We start from the raw sequence: 18,298 nt of genomic DNA, 5'->3' as shown, positions 1-18,298 counted from the left end.
GGCAAAAGGAGGGGCGGTGGACTCGAGCCGGGCCGGGCCCCTCGGCGGAGGCCCGTGCTGCAGGCCCCGCCCCGGCCTCGCACATCTGGGCTGAAGCGCTGGCCCACCCGGCGGCGGCGGCAGCGGCGCGGCCATCCGGCCTGGGGGAGGGGGAGGGGAGGAGAGGGGCGGGGGCGGTGCGGGGCGGAGAGCCGGGCTGGGGCTGGGCGCACGTCGAGGGCTTTGGCCGACGCGGCAGAGCACAGCCGCCCCACCGGCTTTGGGCCCGGGATCCAGGCGTCTGGACACAGGTCGAGCTGTCGGCAGGGCAGAGGTGAGTTCTGGGCGGGAGACCGCTGGGCTCCCAGAGACGAGAAAACGCCAAGGTTTGCGGTCTCATCGCGGGCTGGCGGCTGAGACCCCACCACAAACTTCCTGACCCAGGGGGACAGGACTGGGGCAGATCTTCAAGCTCCTCTCTCCAGCAGGGCTGTGGGTTCAGTAAGGCAATTGGGGTAGCGACGGAGGGCTACATCCGGGCTTTGGGACCCCACACTCGCCCTGTGGAGGGTGGGGATCTGGGGGAAGGGAGGGGGGCTCGAGGGACTTCCGTGTCTGGGTGTCTGTGGGGCTGGGGGCTGCTCCAGGGAGCCAGTTTGTGGAGGACACGGTGCTTAGGCCAGAGGTGGAGACCCCGGGGTTGAGTGTGTGTGTATTTGGGGATGCCTGCAGGGGGAGTTCCCAGGGCCTGTGGTTCAGAAAGTTCAAGAGTGGCTGGGTGGCACAGTGCCAGACTGTGGGCTGGCCTCATGAACAGGGACCTCTGGTTTCTCTCTGTGAGGCCAGCTTGGGAATCCAGGTGGGGTGGGGTCAGGGCTCCCTGTGGGATCCCAGTGGAGCCAGGCTGTAAAGTTAGCTTGTGTGGGGGAGAGAAACTGACAGGGAGGGTGCTCTAAAATGTGGACTCCCTGGGAGAGTGAAGGCAGCCCTGGATCCCCAGAAGGTAAGAGATGAGGGACAGTGGGCAGAGGGTGGGAGGGGCTTCAGGCCCTAGGCTGTGTGGGACAGAGGTTGTTTGTGAACTGGCTGCTCCCTTGATGAGGACCCATGGGGGCAGGGCAGGATGTATAGAAAGAAAAGTCGAGGACAGGGAGGGGACTTGGGAGGCCATTTCTATCACTCCCTGCCTCAGGCCAGGAGAAGGCAGCTTCCTCACCCCACAACCTCCCACTGGTCCCTCTCCTTGAGGGTGCCTCTCCAGAGACAGACTGGGGCAGCCCTTTGGGTGCCATTTCTGATCTGTTCCTTGGGCCCTGATTGGCTCAGCCTCTGGCTTGGAAGAAATGCCTGTGGCCTCTCTTTGCCTGCTGACTGGCAGGATGCTGAGAGAGCAGTGGATGGGAGAAGCAGGGTCCCGGTAAAAGGAGGCCTGCAGGGGTAGGGAGGTGAAAGTCCTAGGCTTTTGTGAGTCTGGGGGACACTGTGGGATGGGAGTCTCCAGTTTCAAGTCCCTACTCGGCCACACTCTGTCCTAGTCCCCAGTCATGCCTATTGGGTAGAAGCCAGGGCCAGGGGTCAGGGTAAAGCTGAAGATGAGAGGTCAATATGAGGCCAAGGGCTAGGGGTCAGTCCATGGGCAAGGTTAAGGGACAGACCATAGGCAGGGTTAAGGGTCTCTCTGTGGGTAGGGTAGGGGTCAGGCTGGGGCCAGGGTTTAGCCTGCCCTTGTAGCCAGGAAATGAAGTTATTCTCTCTGTATATCAAACTGCCCCACCCAATTCTCAAACCCATAAGCATCACCAGTCTGAAATTAGTGGGCCCCTGGGGCAGGGATCTACCTCTCCCCACTTCCAGCTGCAGGCCCCGCCCAGATATAGCTTTTGTAGCTGAGGTTGTCCTGAGTCCCATGATCAGCATTCTCCTTACATGTTTCTGGTATGTGGGTGTGTATGCATGGTGGGGGATGTCCCAAAGAAATATGGGGTATGTGTGTGTGCTTGTGTGGCTGCCACCCTCTTGTACCTCCACCTCTCAGAGAATCAGCAGGATCCTCCTTCTTTAACACAAATTGATTCAGGGCCTCCCTCCCTCCCTAAAGAACTCAGAATGACTAGAAAAAAAGTCTCAATAAGACCAAAAACTTCTGACAAGAGAAAATTCAGAATCCACATCACGAAGGGAAAGAACACTGCTCACATCTGTCGAACTTCCTGCCTTTTTATCAGCCACCTTCCTTTCTTGGACTTGATCCTCACAAGCCCCCTGCATGATCCATTTTACAGGAAAGGGCACTGAGGCACAGAGAGGCAACATGATGCATGCCAGCCAGGTGCTGTAACAGGCCCTTGTCAGCCCTGAGTGTAGGGGCATTCCGTGTCACATGCTCAAAGATGGGAGATAACTGGACCAGGTTCACAGAGCTGGGGAGATTATAGACGCATTGGTTTGGACATGGAATCAGCTTAGAGTGACAACTCTTGAGTCTTTTTTTCTTGGTGGTTCTAGATTGTTTCTGCTCCAAATACAGTATCCTTGGTTCAGAAAATCCATTCATTCATTCAGCAAAGCATTTCTCCAGCACTTAGCTGCAGAACCTGGCAGGAAGAAATGTCAATAAGTTTTTGCTGATGAATCAAAACAATGTATAAATAGGGCTGCCATATTCTCTCTTGTGGGCTTGATCCAGTAGTGTGTTGGTAGATGTTTTTCAGTCAGCTCCCCAAGAGGGAGAAAAACCTAATTTGCAGTTTACCAACTTCTATGGTAGAATCACCATGGCTGATTTCAAGCTATCAATGTGATGTCAATAAATGCAGAATTGAGAAGAGATGCACAGAATCAGCTCTTGGGAGCTGGTAGAATCCACGTCCAGCACGACACTCCATCACCCTGAACTGGGCACCTGTCCCTGGTTCTCAAGGCCCATACCCACCCCCACCATTTACTTTCCTTTTTCTCAGCATCATCCAGCTGCTGTACAAGTGCCCACGATCAGCCCCTGTATTTCCCCTGATTCTAATTCCTGGACATCCACCTGTGCACCTCCAGTGACAGCAGGACTGCATGCGTCTGGAAATCTCCATGGTGCTGGCCATGGGGGAATATCCTGGATGTGTCTCAGTGTCTGTCCATGCTGGGGCTGGGTTGTGTGAATTCTGTGTGAGCAAGGGTGTGTGCACATGTGTGTAGGGGTGTGACAGTGCCCAGCTCTGTGTCCGCTGTGTTCTGTTAGCAAAACTTCCTGATCTGGCCACTGGCTACAGAGAGGGAGTGGGCTCTGGGCTGTCCCCATCCTTGTTTAGGCTCACTGCTGAGGACAGTAGCATTGGTGATCTGAAGACTGGGCCAGGATACATTGACAAGCACTTCTCAAACCTTAGGGTGCTCCCAACCACCTGGGATCTTGTGAAAAAGCAAGCGCTGACTGAGCAGGTCCGGGGCGGAGCCTGAGAGCCTGCACATCTAACAAGCTCCCAGGGGACCCAGTGCTGCTGTCCTGATACCACGCTTTGAGTAACAAAGCTGTCAATGACCTGGAGGACGAGGCCTCTAGCTTGGCCCTCAGAACTTCACAGACACAAGCTCAGGTTCCTCCCACCTTAGAAGAGAAAATAAAAACCTGTCCTCCCCTCCTCAAGCATTATGTTCCTCCAGGTGCTAGCTGGAGGAGTGCTAGCTAGCTCTGTTCTCTCACTGTCTGCTCCCTCCTCGCCTACCTGACTCCCGCCCCATCTCCATCATTCCACTGAAATGCCATTAAAAACAGGTGTTTCCAGTCTCATCTAAAAATCTCTAAAGGCGTCTAGCTTCACAGCCTTCTCTTATCAAGATCTTCATGAAACCATAGCAGGCAACTCCGTTTCCCTGGCCAGCCAACCTTCCTCCAGTCAACCTTTATTCAGAGCTTCTCCTCCCTTCCCTTCCCCCACTCTACTTTCTGCCAAGCCTCCTGTGACAATGACTCCCAGACACGCATCTCCACCTCAGATTTCTCCCTGTCCTCTAGGTCATATGTCATCTGACTCCTCAGTCTGTTCTCTCAGCAGTTTCAAAACTGCACCCAGAACACTGCCCCTTACCCCTGCCAGCCTGCCCTGCTCCAGTATTCTCCATTTCACCATCCATCTCCCAGCTTGAATCAGGCAATGTCATCCTTGACACCTTCTTCTTCCTAACCTCCCATGTCCAATCCAGCCATCTTCCATCAGGCTTGTTGATTTTAACCTCTAACATAAATGTCTACACTTCTGTCTCAAGACACACAGCCACCACCACCATCTGTTGCCTGGAGCACTTATTGGCTCCTGTTTTCATGTCGTCCCACTGCAATCTACACTTCCCATGCAGCCAGAGGGGCTTTTTAAAACACAGATTTAGTCATGCCCCTGCCTTCACTCTGCCACTTGAAACCTTTCAAGATTTGCTGTTGCCTTTCATGTAAAACCAGATCTAAAATTGGGTCCACCAGGGTCTGCCTGCAGGGTGAGCCTAGCCCAACCCCTCTCTCCAGCCTTGCCATGCTCCCCTTTCTGCCCTGCTTCACAGTATCCTTCACAGCATTGTTTGTAATCTCAGATTCACTTACATGATTATCTGATTATGAATGGCTTCCCCACCAGGCTGTGGGCCCCCAGGACAGGGACAGTGCCTCTCTGGGTCACTGATGTCCCACAGCATCTGGCAGAGAGTGGGCACCTGAAAACACTTAGGAGCATCCTGGTTCCAACAAAGCAACTGTTAAAAAGACATTTTTGAGGGAATTCCCTGGCAGTCCAGTGTCTGGGTTTCCTCACTTCCACTGCAGGGGGCCAGGGTTCAATCCCTGCTCGGGGAAGTAAAATCCTGCAAGCCACGCAGCGTGGCCCAAAGAAAAACCCGACATTTTTGAGACAAGCTGGGATGGAGGATTGAGCATTGGATGAAATTAAGGAATTACTGTTGATTTTGTTAGACATGATAGTGGTGTTGTGGCAATGTCTTTTAAAAAATCTCTGTTAGAGAGACATTAAATAATTTATAGGTCAAGCAACATGCCTGGGATTTGCTTCAAAGTACTCCAGCCAAAAGTAAATAAATAAAATAAACAATTATTCAGTAAGGGAACAAAGGAACAAATAAATGCCATTCTGCTTGTCTGTTCCTGTTCACAGCCACAGGGCCTACAAAGATGCTGGCTGTCCCGGAGATGGGCCTGCAGGGGCTGTACAGCGGTAAGACCCACCCCCTCACCTCTGCCCGGGACCCACTGCCCCCCTCACCCTGGCACTCAGACCCACCCCTAGTCTGTCCATGTGCCTTGCCCAGCAGAGGCTCCTGAGCACCGTTCTGTGAGTGTGTGTGCGCAAGGAGGGTCAGTGTAACAGGACTACGCATGTGAGTGTGTGTGTGTGTCTGCGTGTCTGCCTATGGGCAGGTCTCTGGGCACAGGGTGTGTATGTCTGCACAGAACTCTGTGTGCATGCGCATCTGCCTTTGGCCTGGTCTGGGCGCAGGCTCTGGGTTCTGTGCAGGGGTAGGAGGCCAGGAGGCAGGACGGACACGCCTCAGGAAGTCCACTCACAAAGACCTGGTGGGCTGGGGCTTCCTTCCTGACTCCCTTCCCAGGCTCAAACCACAGCAACTCGGCCCCTCAAGCTGGAGCTGGTGACAGGACCCAAGCCTGCCCTGGCCACCTGAGAAAAAGGGGCTCTGGGAGTGTGACCACCATGTCCTTGCCCCTCCAGCACTGCAAGACAGATGCCAGCCCTGTCCAGGCACTTCCCAGAATCATGCCCAGCCCCTCACATATATTCCAAGTGTACCCCAAGGTCGAGGAGGGCTGGGACTTGCCAGGGCCACAGAGCTGTGGCTGAGCGAGTACACAGGCCCCAGCCCTGGCTCAGCCTAAAGCCAGACATTGATTTGCCAATGTGTCTTCATACCAGACCCCATCAATCTCCCTGGCCAGCGCCCCCGTCCCCACACACGGATCTCAGGGCAGCCCCAGTGCCCCTCCCAGGGGCCTTAGCAAAGTTCAGTGTGGTAGTGATAAGCCCACCAGCCCACACCAGCAAAGCAGGCCCTCCTGCCCCCTGAGCTGCCAGAGCCTCCAGACCAGACCAGGCTTTGGGCTGCCTTCTGGGCACTGCACTGCTTCCTCCCACCAAAGGTCCAGCTCAGTCCTGGGCCTGTGAGAGGGTCTTAAGGGGGCCTCCTGCCCCCAAACGCTGGCTCCAGGTCTATGTGTGTCATGGGGGAGGGGAGGCTTGGAATCTAGTGTGGTGGACACCTCTTGGCTCAGGGCTGGGCTGGGGGAGGTGTTGTCCCAGTCAGCCAGCTGGGCCTGTCCATGGCCCTTGTGGGGCAGAGGGAGGGGGGGAGGCAACTCCCTCAGGTCCTGATTAGAACCATGTGGCTGCACTTTAGTGGGGAGAGGAGCGGCTCCACTCCCACTCAGTTAGGTCTGTAGTCCCCTACCTTTTCTGGTTTCTCCACCCTCACCCCAGGAGCTCACCTGCCCCATCTCTCCTGCCCTTCTATCTCTGGACTCAGTCTTCCCCACCCCCACAATGCTTCTCTGTCTCTCCCCTTCCCTGCTGTGTCTGAGGAGTGCTGGGGGAGACAGTGAGTCCCTAGGTGAAGTATGTCACCCTTCAGGAATAGGTCACCTCTAACTGATAACAGACCCTGAGCCCAGCTATCCCCGACCCCGACCTCAGTCCCGTCCTTCCTACCCTCCCTCCCTCATCCCCTTTCCCCAGCAGGGTACCCCTCACCTTGGCCCAGCAATGACTGATGAAGAATCCCCCAAGCTTGGGCCCCAGCCACCAGCCCCTTACCCTGATTGTGCCAGAGTGATTTGCCCTCTCTTTGCAGGCTCCAGCCCAGAGCGGTCTCCAGTGCCCAGCCCACCCGGCTCCCCAAGGACCCAAGAAAGCTGTGGCATTGCCCCCCTCACACCCTCACAGTCTCCAGTAAGCCCAGAGCAGGGATTGGGGTGGTGGGTGGCCTGGTTAGTGGGGAAGGTCACACTGGTGCCTGGAAGAGCCCTGGCAGGTCTGGGCTGGGGGTGCCATCATGCTTCCTGCCCCTACACACTCCACTCATGTTCCCCCTGATGGGTTAGCCTTAGGTGACCTTGGACTGTAGGGGTAACAATTCTACTGAGGTGATCTCTCTCCAGGATAACATCTAGGGACCATTGCACGTAACCTGCCTGGGGCAGGTGTACTTCTGAGCAAGTAGTTTTGTGTGTTCTCAGAGCACTGGGCCTCCGAGACTTGCTTCCCCTCCTGTCAACCACAGCCACCTTAATACAAGGTATATCTAGGGAAGAGGAGACATGTTGCTAAAAAATAGTTTGGGGCTAGCTTGAAGTATCCAGGACATAACCACCACCCCCAAGCTCCCTAGGTCACCCCACGTGGGGTGGCCTCACCCTAGTGATTCAGCCTGGGGACCCCCTTTTTCTCAGGGAGCCCAGGCCTGGCCTGGGAGGAGTCAGGGACCACTCTTGGGCACATGCATGGGGCCTCTCTTCTCTGTCACAAAACTGGATAGAGTCTGGCTGTGTCACTGTGGCCACAAAGAGCAAGAGGGTCAAATATACGCAGGTCCATGTGCTATGAAGCTGCTCAGAGCAGCAAAATTGCCCCCAGCTGGGCCCAGGCTGTGAAGTGGTGTGAGATGGGGGTGGGGCAAAGGCAGTCCAGGCAGAGGGTGGGCAGAGAACCAGAAGCAGGGAAGCAGGAGCTCAAGCCCAAAACTTCATGGGGCTACCTGAGAGGCCTTGGGCTTTCTGAACAGTTGGCATCTCAAGGGCTTACCTTGGAGCTTAGGAGAGGAAGGAAGCCAGGCAGGCAGGTAGGTGGGGTTGGGCCAGGGCCGGTCTGGACCACAGCCAGGGGTTGGGAGGGCTCCCACATACACTCAGCCTGGCCATCTGGCTGCTCCCTGACTAGGTCTTGCACTTGCAGAAGCCTGAGGCCCGAGCCCCCCAGCAGGCCCCCTTCTCCGTGGTAGTGGCCATCGACTTCGGCACCACATCCAGTGGCTATGCCTTCAGCTTTGCCAGTGACCCTGAGGCCATCCACATGATGAGGTGAGGGTGGCTGGGCTGGGAGATTGGTGTGGGGTGCGGGGGGAATCCTACACCCTGGGAGAGACCTGGTCCCAGAAGTACTGTCACTAAGGAGAAATGGGGTCTCCTCAGAGTGCCTTCCACCCTTAGTCTGGGCTCCTCACTGGGGCAAAAGTTTGGAGGATGGGTGCTAGGCCTGGGCCCTCAGCCCCAATTGGGGCAGCTCTCTGACCTCTGCAGGAAATGTTGGGCTTTGTTTTTTATTTTAAATTTTTTATTAAGAGATAACAAACATACAGTAAAATACACAGATCTTTTTCTGGGCTAGTCACAAACACATACACAAATACATATGCACAAATACATATGCAAAAACCAAATAAATATGTGGTTTTAAAATAAAAGTGTTATATCATACAACTTGCTTTATTTTAAGCTTTCAACACTATTTTCTAGATGTTTCATGTGAATACAGAGAGCCACGATTTTGTTTTAATGGTTGCATAGTATTCCACAGTACAGATGTGTCATAATTTATCCATTCTTATATTGATAGTTTTGAGGCTATTTTTCCTTCTAATTTTTCACTATTACAAAAAGTGTTGCAATGAATATTCTTCCTTGAAAACTTGTGCTGGAATTTCTATGTGGTAGAATCCTAGAGGCAGATTCCTAGGTTCGGCTCAAATGAAATACAAGGAAATGAACGATCAGAGGGTTAACTGAGTTGACAAGTCACACAGTTGTCATGAAAGAGCTGTTTGAAAAACCCATTCTGATGGATTTTGTTTTGTTTGAATGAAACATTTGTCTGACACTCCCCTTCAGGCCTCAAGACCCTGATCCTTTGAATATATCTTAGTGGGGCTGTAGCCTATAGGGGGAAGACCCCTATAGAAGACCCCAAAGCTCCCAACTCAGCCTGGGGTGGGGAATCAGGGGGCTTCACCAGGGCCTGGGAGGCTGGATGGAAGGGTGGGTGGAGAGACAGGCAAAGGGTCACTGCCCCAAAGATACAGGGGACCTAACCTACATGAGCGTGGACTGTCCTTCCCCCTTCTCTGCTCCCTCCATATCCACATGAGGCCACAAAGGCTCTGGGCCCTTAGAGCTCTCTAAGAGCTGCAGGGCATCCCAACTTGTCAGCACGCACAGCCAAGGCCATGCTGGGCCCCTTGCTGGGGCTGAGGACACATGAAGGAACACTGGAGATAACAATCACAGGAAGTAACTGGGGGCATCTTGGCCTCCTCCCAAGTCCTTCCCACCCCCACTAGCCACTAATCCCCATCACTTCTATCTCTAATATCTCTGTAATACCCACCTACTTCTCTCCACCACTACCACCCCGAAGTTCAGCCCCACCCTCTCTCACTTGAACGGTTGCAATATCCTCCTCCCTGGTTTTCCTTCTCCATCCTCCCTCCCCTCCACTCTGTTGCTACATGGGGACCAGTGACCTTTCTAAAGGCAAATGTGGTCATGCCTCTTCACTCCCCTACCTAATACCCACCAAGACAGAATTCTGATATGGCATTTGATACTCCTCCTTAGTTGATCTTAAGATTCCTGTATTTTCTCCTGCTTTGAGCCAACTTATAGCTAGTTCTCCCTGGTCTTTCACACCTCTAAGCTTTTGCACATGCTCTTCCTTCTGCCTGGATTCCCAGTTATTTCCCCAAAAGGCTGCACTGGTGAGCTTGGCCTAGAGGAGTCAGGGCATCAGACAACGCAGAGGAAGGGGAGGAAGGATTTGCCAGGCTAATGAACTGGGCAGTGAGTTCTGGGTGGAGGTCCAGATGATGCCTGCACATAGGGAAGTCTGGAGTCTCAGGTTTTGGGGGCCTGCTGGAGGTGCAGTCAGCTGGGGTGTAGCTACTGATGTCGGCCAGATAGGAGTGATCATGAATACCTTGAAAGAGCTTAGCTGTGGAAGATGGCCTAGAGGAGGGCAAACCAGCTGGCTGGGAGGAGGCCTCTGCCAGGGTCCTGGAGAGACACATCAGAAGGCCAGACAAGGCAGATGGTTTGCTGCTGCTGCTTGTTAAAAAGACAGGGAGGTGGGCTTCCCTAGTGGTGCAGTGGTTGAGAGTCTACCTGCCGATGCAGTGGATGCGGGTTCATGCCCCGGTCCAGGAAGATCCCACATGCCGCAGAGCGGCTAGGCCTGTACGCCATGGCCGCTGAGCCTGGGCATCCGGAGCCTGTGCTCCGCAACGGGAGAGGCCACAACAGTGAAAGGCCCGCATACCACAAAAAAAAAAAAGAAAAAAAAAAGGGAGGTGAGGTCCAATGGTATACTTCATGGAAGGGATCAGGAGCTGAGGATGTCGGATGGGACCCATGGCCCCATGGATAGAGAGGATCCCATGAGCAACGTTTATGGAGATTTAAGTGGATGCCAAGCACCATATTCACAAGAACCCTAAAAGGTAGGTATTATTATCATTCCCATTTTACATATGGAAAGACTGAGGCTTGGGGAAGCCAAGTGAGCTGCCCAAAGTCACACAGCTGGTTCCAGAGCCAGCACCCAACCCCACAAAGGGAGGATTACTGCTGACCACACTGACAGCTATCTGCCTCCACAGGAAATGGGAGGGCGGGGACCCAGGTGTGGCCCACCAGAAGACCCCCACCTGCCTGCTGCTGACCCCAGAGGGTGCCTTTCACAGTTTTGGCTATACAGCCCGTGATTACTACCACGATCTGGACCCTGAGGAGGCTCGTGACTGGCTCTACTTTGAGAAGTTCAAGATGAAGATCCACAGTGCCACTGTGAGTCACATTCTGTCTCAGGGCCCAGCTCCAGCCAGGGAGGCAGGGCTAGGAGGGAAAACGGGGAGGGAGGCCTCATGGAGGGTAGGTAAAGCTAAAAGGTGAGGAGGGGACTGATGGAGGAGTAGCTAAGGAGGCGGAACTTGAATGTAAGGGATGGAGGCATGACCAAGGGGTGAAGATAGGGTAAAGAGAGGGGCTGGGGAGAGAACTAATGTGAGATTAGAGCCAGAGTGGGACAGTGCCAAAGAGGAGGAGCACCAGGAAATGGGGTGAGTATAAGAGGTTGTCAGGAAATGGAGGCAGAGCTACGGCCTCCTGCAGAGTCACCTTGTGTCCCTGCCAGGATCTCACCTTGAAGACCCAGCTAGAAGCGGTAAATGGAAAGAAAATGCCTGCTCTGGAGGTGTTCGCCCATGCCTTGCGCTTCTTCAAGGAGCATGCCCTTCAGGTGCGCTGTGACCCCATCCCTGCCTACTGGGGTGGAGGGCCCCCAGGTCCATCCTTTCCCCTCAGCCCATCCCCTGTCCATCCAGTGGGTAGCCACTGTCAGAAGACAGAGGTCGTCTTCTCCAGTCCCCTGCCTTTCTATCTGGTAGAGCCTGCATCAACCCTACAGGTGTTGGGGAGGTGGTGGTGGTGGGGAAGTGGGTGTTAGGATTCCAAGTTAGCTGGGAAGTTCCTCCTGAGGGCTGATTAGTTCCTCCAGCTCCCATAGAGGCTAAAGACACTCCCCGCAAACCAAGCCAGCCATTCCCCTCACTGCCCCCTCCTGCTCCAGGAGCTGAGGGACCAGTGCCCATCGCTGCCAGAGAAGGACACTGTGCGCTGGGTGTTGACAGTGCCGGCCATCTGGAAACAGCCAGCTAAGCAGTTCATGCGAGAGGCTGCCTACTTGGTGAGAATGTGCACTCAGAGCCGTGGACCATGTTGGTCGGGAGGGCCCCGGGCAGGGCTCATACCCTCATTCACCCACCACCCTTGGGACCACAGAGCCACTGTGTAAAGACTGCCAGCCCCGCCCTGCTGGCCATTTTGGAGGGCTGTTGCCACCAGGAAAGGGGGTGGGCTTGCAGGACCAGAGAGCAGAGGGACAAAAGACACAGCCCAGGCCAGCTTAAACAGTGTCTTAGGGCAGGTTTCCTAGAAGCAGAGCCCAAGATGGGGATTCTTGTGCATGTGGTCTATTGCTAGGACTCTCAGGAGAAAGGGGAGTGAGGAAAGCAGGACAGGAGAAAGAGTTGAGCAAGGATGTGGTCTCAGCTGGAGTCTAGCCTCAGCCTGATCCCATGGAGAGCTCTAGAGGGAGAATGTACTGTGGTGTTGGCCACGGGGAGGCGGGGGGGGGTGGTGGCTTTTTGTCCATCCTTATCAGTCTGTCATTGGTTACTGGGGGGGTTGGGAAAAGCCCCTCCAAGTGAGGCGGTTCTCATTCAGCTGAGGGCAGTTCTTCAGAGAAGGGGCAGCGGTGAGCCAATAGCAGCCAACACTCACAGTAGCTGGGCAGGACACCAAGAACACCCACTTCAGCCAGCATCAGTATTTTCACCACAGCCCCAACCACTGAGCAGGGGAAATAGGACTATGAAACTATGAAGGGAGGCGATTTTGGCCAATGTTTGCTGGTCTTCCTACCATAAGAGGTGCCCAAAGGTCTGGAGAAAGGGGGACGGCTCAGGCACCCCCCTCTCAAGTGGAAATGGGGAGGTTGGAGGGGGGCTCATTGTTTGATCCTGCCTGTGAACCTGAGGCCTTGGTGGACACCCTAGGATCCCCAAAAGGGATCTCAGGAATTCCAGTACATCTTCCCATGGAAGATACCAGGACCCCCAACCCCCCACAAACACAACTTTGGGCCAGGCATGCCACAGCTGTCAAATCCGCAGGTGCCTACACTTGTCTCTAGAAGGAGCTAACCCTGAGGCCAGTGGGTATCCCCCTGCAGAGACCAGGATGAAAGCATGGCTGTGCCCAGCCAGAACAAACACCTACACCAGTGGCCCCCTGCTGGTTTACCCACCCTGCTTCCTCCCACACTGTTCCCTGTCAGCTGAGAACAGGCTGGAGTCTCAATACCCACCCATCCCCATCCCCCACCTGGTCAGACTGCCTTGCCTTGGCGCCTGAAATTTCAGTTAAAGTTTCTTTCCTCCTATATCAGATTCCCTGAGAACAAAGTTCTCCTAAGAGTGGGGAGGCCCATAGCCACTGTCTATCACCAGTGGAGAAAGAGGGTTCAGTAAGCCAAAAGGGGCCCCCCCACCCCTCTGACTGATGGTCTGGCCATTATACCCACCCTCCCCAATACATCATTGTGTTGGAGTCTCCACTAACCCCCTCAGCCAGTGCTTAGCTGGCCAACCCAGCATCTGTGAAGGGGACCTTGCTGCAGCCCAGGGACACCTTGGGCAGCCTGGAGGCAGATCCCAGGTGCTCTAGGTTTTCACTCAGTCTAAGGTCTCTTCCTGCTGGGCAACACCATGGCATCCTTGGCCATGGCCATGCCCCTCCCCAGCCTGGTCACAGGGTGGCTGTGAGACAGCTCCAAATTTGTGCAGCATGGAGGGGCCTCAGAAGCTTAGCATGGGTGGGGTATAATCCAGAGGAGATTGGAGCCCCACAGGCCCCCGGTTGCCTGCCCTGAGGTGCCATTTCAGTGTGATGTTTGGCCCATGATGCTCCCCAACCCTGCTAACCACCCATCCTCAGGCCGGACTGGTGTCAAGAGAGGATGCAGAGCAATTACTCATCGCCCTGGAGCCTGAGGCCGCCTCTGTCTACTGCCGCAAGCTGCGTCTGCACCAGCTCGTGGACCTGAGCAGCCGAGCTCCAGGCAGTGGGCGCCTGGGCGAGCGCCGCTCCATTGATTCCAGCTTCCGTCAGGGTGAGCCACCCCCAGGGATACTGCCCAGTGGTGGCCTTGGAGGCAGGCGCTGAAGATTACACCTTGCCCTAGAGTAGCACTGTCAGAGGATGGTAGGACTCAGCCCAGCCCTGAATCTGAGAGTGGGAGAGTGATGCCTACCCTGGGGAGAGGTGCTTGGGTACTGACAAAGGGTACTCTGAGCTGAAGGTGGAGGTCTTCAGGAGCTGCCCCTTAAACAGCCACTGAATCAGTTTTCCCTCCCCTCCTGGCACATCAGCTGTCCTCCCCCCTCCCCCATCAGCCCCCAGCTCCTGCTGCCAGGACCAGGAACTGGGACAGCTATGGTCAACCTTCATCATCCCCTCAGATGCCATCTCCCATGACAGGGAGAGGTCCCAGGACCTCCCCCCACCCCATCACCAGCTCCTTCAGACCTTCTTAATTCTGATTTTGCCATGGCCTGAGCCCTTCTGGATTAAGGGAACGTCCTGCAGCCAGAAATATTCCCCCTTAGCTGTTGGTTACAGTGCCTAAGATTACCCCATCCAGTTTCTCTGGACCCTCTGGGGTTCAGCATTGCCCTCTCCCAGTTAGGAGTGGAGCAGGAGTTTCAGGAGCACTGGCTGCTCCAGATGCTCATGGAGGGCGTTGGTGGAAGGATGTGGGGCATTGAGCATGGTAGCTGAGACACCCCTTCTAACCTCACTGTCCTGCTGTCCCTCAAAACACAGCCCGAGAGCAGCTTCGAAGGTCCCGCCACAGCCGCACGTTCCTGGTGGAATCGGGTGTCGGAGAACTGTGGGCTGAGATGCAAGCAGGTGGGGGAGGGGAGATGGAGGGATATTCCTTGGGCCCTGTGGGGCACCGTATACTGAAGGTGGGGGGAACATTCCCAAAGTCAGCTCTAGCCCCTAGGAGCCCTGCCCCTTCCAACTCTTTCAGCTGTACCTAACCTCGTAGTTCCCCTCAGTCACCTGCACTCCCACCCCCACTCACAGCCATGCCCCTAACCCCCACTCCCCTGGGGGATTCTCTGCAGATGAGTTGCAGAATCCTGGGACCATTTTCCCCCACACCTTGTGCTCCTACCTGGTGACCCTCAAGCACCTGAAGCCCCTTTCAACCCTAACCCCCATGGCCCCGCAGACAGGGCTCAGGACCTGGGGCAGGGCTGGAGGCTGGGTGTGTCTGCAGAGGGCACAGAGCTGAAGGTGCCACGAGTGTGTGCTCACGCTCGCCCCCGTAGGAGACCGCTACGTGGTGGCAGACTGCGGGGGAGGCACGGTGGACCTTACCGTGCACCAGCTGGAGCAGCCCCATGGCACCCTCAAGGAGCTCTACAAGGCATCTGGTGAGTAGCCAGGCAGCGCCCTTGGTACCCAGACCGCCCTGGCCCCGCCAACGCCCCCTGGCGGCGGAGTCGGCACTGACGCCCCACTTCCTCCTCTGCCCTACCCAAGGTGGCCCCTGTGGCGCGGTGGGCGTGGACCTGGCCTTCGAGCAGCTGTTGGGCCGCATCTTCGGCGAGGACTTCATCGCCACCTTCAAAAGGCAACGCCCAGCAGCCTGGGTGGATCTGACTATAGCCTTCGAGGCCCGCAAACGCACCGCAGGCCCACACCGTGCGGGGTCGCTCAACATCTCGCTGCCCTTCTCGTTTATTGACTTCTACCGCAAGCAGCGAGGCCACAACGTGGAGACAGCCCTGCGCAGGAGCAGGTGGGCCGGGGGACCGCACCTACAGGGGAAGGTGTGGGCCCCGGGGGGGAGTAGGGGAGCCACCTTATCTATCCCACGCACATATCATGCCAGCCCCGGTGTAGGCAGTGGGAGAGGCATGAGTACCCCAGCTGGAATCAGCAGCCCAAACTGGGGCGAGAATATTGAGCCTGCAGAAAGGCCAACATCTACCTCTTCCCATTCCCTGCGCGCGCGCACGCGCGCGCACACACACACACACACACACACACACACACACACACACGCTAGCCAATGGGTCTGGGTTCCTCTGCTCGAGGCAAAGGGAGGCTCCTCTCCTGGGACCTCATGCCTGGACCTGGTACAGACCTGCGTCTAAAGCCCTGAAAGTATGCCTGGCACAACACATAATGTGCAGTCAGTGCCCAGGTACTTCGGCCTGGAATAGGGGTAGCGCCCGGGACCCTGACCCATGGGCCTGTGCCTCCTTCAACACCTACAGCGTGAACTTCGTGAAGTGGTCCTCACAGGGGATGCTCAGGATGTCTTGTGAGGCCATGAACGACCTTTTTCAGCCCACGGTCAGCGGGATCATCCAGCACATAGGTGAGCACCTGAGCCTGGGTCCTTCATTCACCTCAACATACACACCCAGATGCGGGAATATGTTACCCTGTTAGTGCCTGGAAACCTCCCCATATCCACACACTGGAATGAGACCCAGAATCATCTGGAATACCTGGAGGATGCAGTGTGGTGGGGATTAAGAGATAGGCGGGAAAATGTGCAGTCTTGCCAGGTTAAAGAACCTCTGGTGCCTGTTTCCCCAAATGGGGTGATAGTATTAGGTCCCCCAAACTGTTATCACAGGGATTTAAATGAGCTGAAGTATCTAGAGAGTGCAATGTCTTGCACGTAGTAGGCATTTAATATGTGTAAATGCAGACCCTTATCTCAAGCCCTCCACAGTGTGGTGGGGAAGCAGAGCCCATAAAGATTGCCAGGGGCCCTCACGAAAGTGCCCGGTGTTTTTCTTTATGAAAACCAGGCTACCCTTTTATAGTGAAATGACTAGTTTCTGGTTGCCTGAGGATACAGGCAGGCAGAGGAGAGGCACCAGTGGCTGCGCAGTGGTGGCCTCAGTGGCCCACTCCCCGTCCCTCCTCCTTACCCCCACCCTTCACTCCTGTACCGCAGAGGCGCTGCTGGCGCGCCCCGAAGTGCAGGGCGTGAAGCTGCTGTTCCTGGTGGGCGGCTTCGCAGAGTCGGCCGTGCTGCAGCACGCGGTGCAGGCAGCACTGGGTGCCCGCGGCCTCCGCGTGGTGGTTCCGCACGACGTGGGCCTCACCATCCTAAAGGGCGCGGTGCTCTTCGGGCAGGCTCCGGGCGTCGTTCGGGTGCGCCGCTCGCCGCTCACCTACGGCGTGGGCGTGCTCAACCGCTTTGTGGCTGGGCGCCACCCGCCCGACAAGCTGCTGGTTCGCGACGGCCGCCGCTGGTGCACCGACGTGTTCGAGCGCTTCGTGGCCGCCGAGCAGTCGGTGGCCCTGGGCGAGGAGGTGCTGCGCAGCTACTGCCCAGCGCGCCCAGGCCAGCGGCGCGTGCTCATCAACCTGTACTGCTGCGCCGCCGAGGACGCGCGCTTCATCACCGACCCAGGCGTGCGCAAGTGCGGCGCGCTCAGTCTAGAGCTCGAGCCCGCCGAGGGAGGCCCCCATGCCGCCGGCGCGCTCCCTAGCCGCCGCGAGATCCGCACTGCTATGCAGTTTGGCGACACCGAGATTAAGGTCACTGCCGTCGACGTCAGCACCAATCGCTCCGTGCGCGCCGCCATCGACTTTCTTTCCAATTGAGGGCGCAGTGCCAGCCCCCGTCGGCCCCGCTGAACTCTCTTTTGGCCCAGGGCCTGGGGAGCGGGCTGAGGCGGACCAACCGGCCCCATTCCCCACCATCCTGCCCCGGGAGGTGAGGGGAGGTGAGGTCACAGGAGGATGGGTGGGGACATATCCAGAAACTCTGGCTTTAGGATTGGGCCCCGGTCCGCTGACTGGAAGGCTGAAGGGCCCTGCCAAGGACTGAGGTCAAGGAGACTTAAAAGAGGTTTGCAAGACGGCGTGCCCACAGGGAGCACATGATCCTGAAAGCAGAATGCACCGGAAGACTTGAGCCCTGGTCTGAACTGGGGTCCGGGATGGGAGTGGGGGGGGTGGGGGTGCAGCTGCAGGTGGGGCAGCAAGAGGAAGGAGGTTGTGCAGGGCCTGGGCCTGAAGGGCGGAGTGCACTGACTGACTGGCTCAGCCTGTTTAGGGAGCCAGACAGGACAAGGACTGGAAACTGACAGGAAAGGGACAGGGGTAGTAAGACCTTCCTGGGTGTGGTACTGACCACCCAAGTATGAATGTTAATTGTAGAAAGAGCAGTAGCAGACTATGAGAAGGGTACAGGGCGAGGCACTTATGAGGGGGATGTGGGGGCACATGTCGGGGGGGGCCTTTCCTTTCTATCTGAGAAGGCCCCAGGGGCAGCCTATGAATGACCCACTTGCACTCCATCGAGCCACGGAGTGGGGGGAGGGTAGGGAGGACAGAGGGAGCACTCGTCGCAGCTCTGCCATCAACTCAGTGTACCTGCCCTCCCATGATGTGCAACAGCTCCACCTGCCTGAGAACCCTAAGGTGACAATAAAGCATTTATGCTCAAGGTGAAGCTATAGCCTCCTGGTACCTCACAAGAGGGGACCCTAATAGTGGAGTAGTGGAGAGGGGCTGGGATCTGCAAAGGGAGGTTTTCAGCTGTGCCTGGGGCTGGGAACTGACCAGAAGCGGGTGCTGCTGTCTCTGGGTCAAGCCTCCCAAACTGAACGCCCCATTCCACAAGACCTCTCTCTGACCTGGGCAGAAGGCCCCTCCCCACCCAAA

At 56.2% G+C, this 18,298-nt stretch overlaps 1 protein-coding gene across 1 annotated transcript; it reads left to right on the top strand.

Annotated features, from left to right (window-relative positions):
• Nucleotides 1–218: 218 nt before the first annotated feature.
• On the top strand, nt 219–18,075 carry HSPA12B (heat shock protein family A (Hsp70) member 12B). The gene is made up of 13 exons (XM_082671459.1): nt 219–313; nt 5,130–5,189; nt 6,835–6,932; nt 7,935–8,059; nt 10,630–10,816; nt 11,163–11,267; nt 11,598–11,714; nt 13,526–13,700; nt 14,414–14,500; nt 14,929–15,033; nt 15,143–15,401; nt 15,883–15,986; nt 16,578–18,075. The coding sequence occupies exons 2-13, from the start codon at nt 5,147–5,149 to the stop codon at nt 17,231–17,233; spliced, it is 2,061 nt and encodes a 686-aa protein (XP_082527585.1). The 5' UTR covers nt 219–313; nt 5,130–5,146; the 3' UTR covers nt 17,234–18,075.
• Nucleotides 18,076–18,298: the final 223 nt, after the last annotated feature.

Source organism: Grampus griseus (genome assembly GCF_964374135.1).
Source record: "Grampus griseus genome assembly, chromosome: 14".
NCBI lineage: Eukaryota > Metazoa > Chordata > Mammalia > Artiodactyla > Delphinidae > Grampus > Grampus griseus.
The sequence above is the reverse complement of the archived record's forward strand: the minus strand, read 5'-3'. Positions and strand labels throughout refer to the sequence as shown.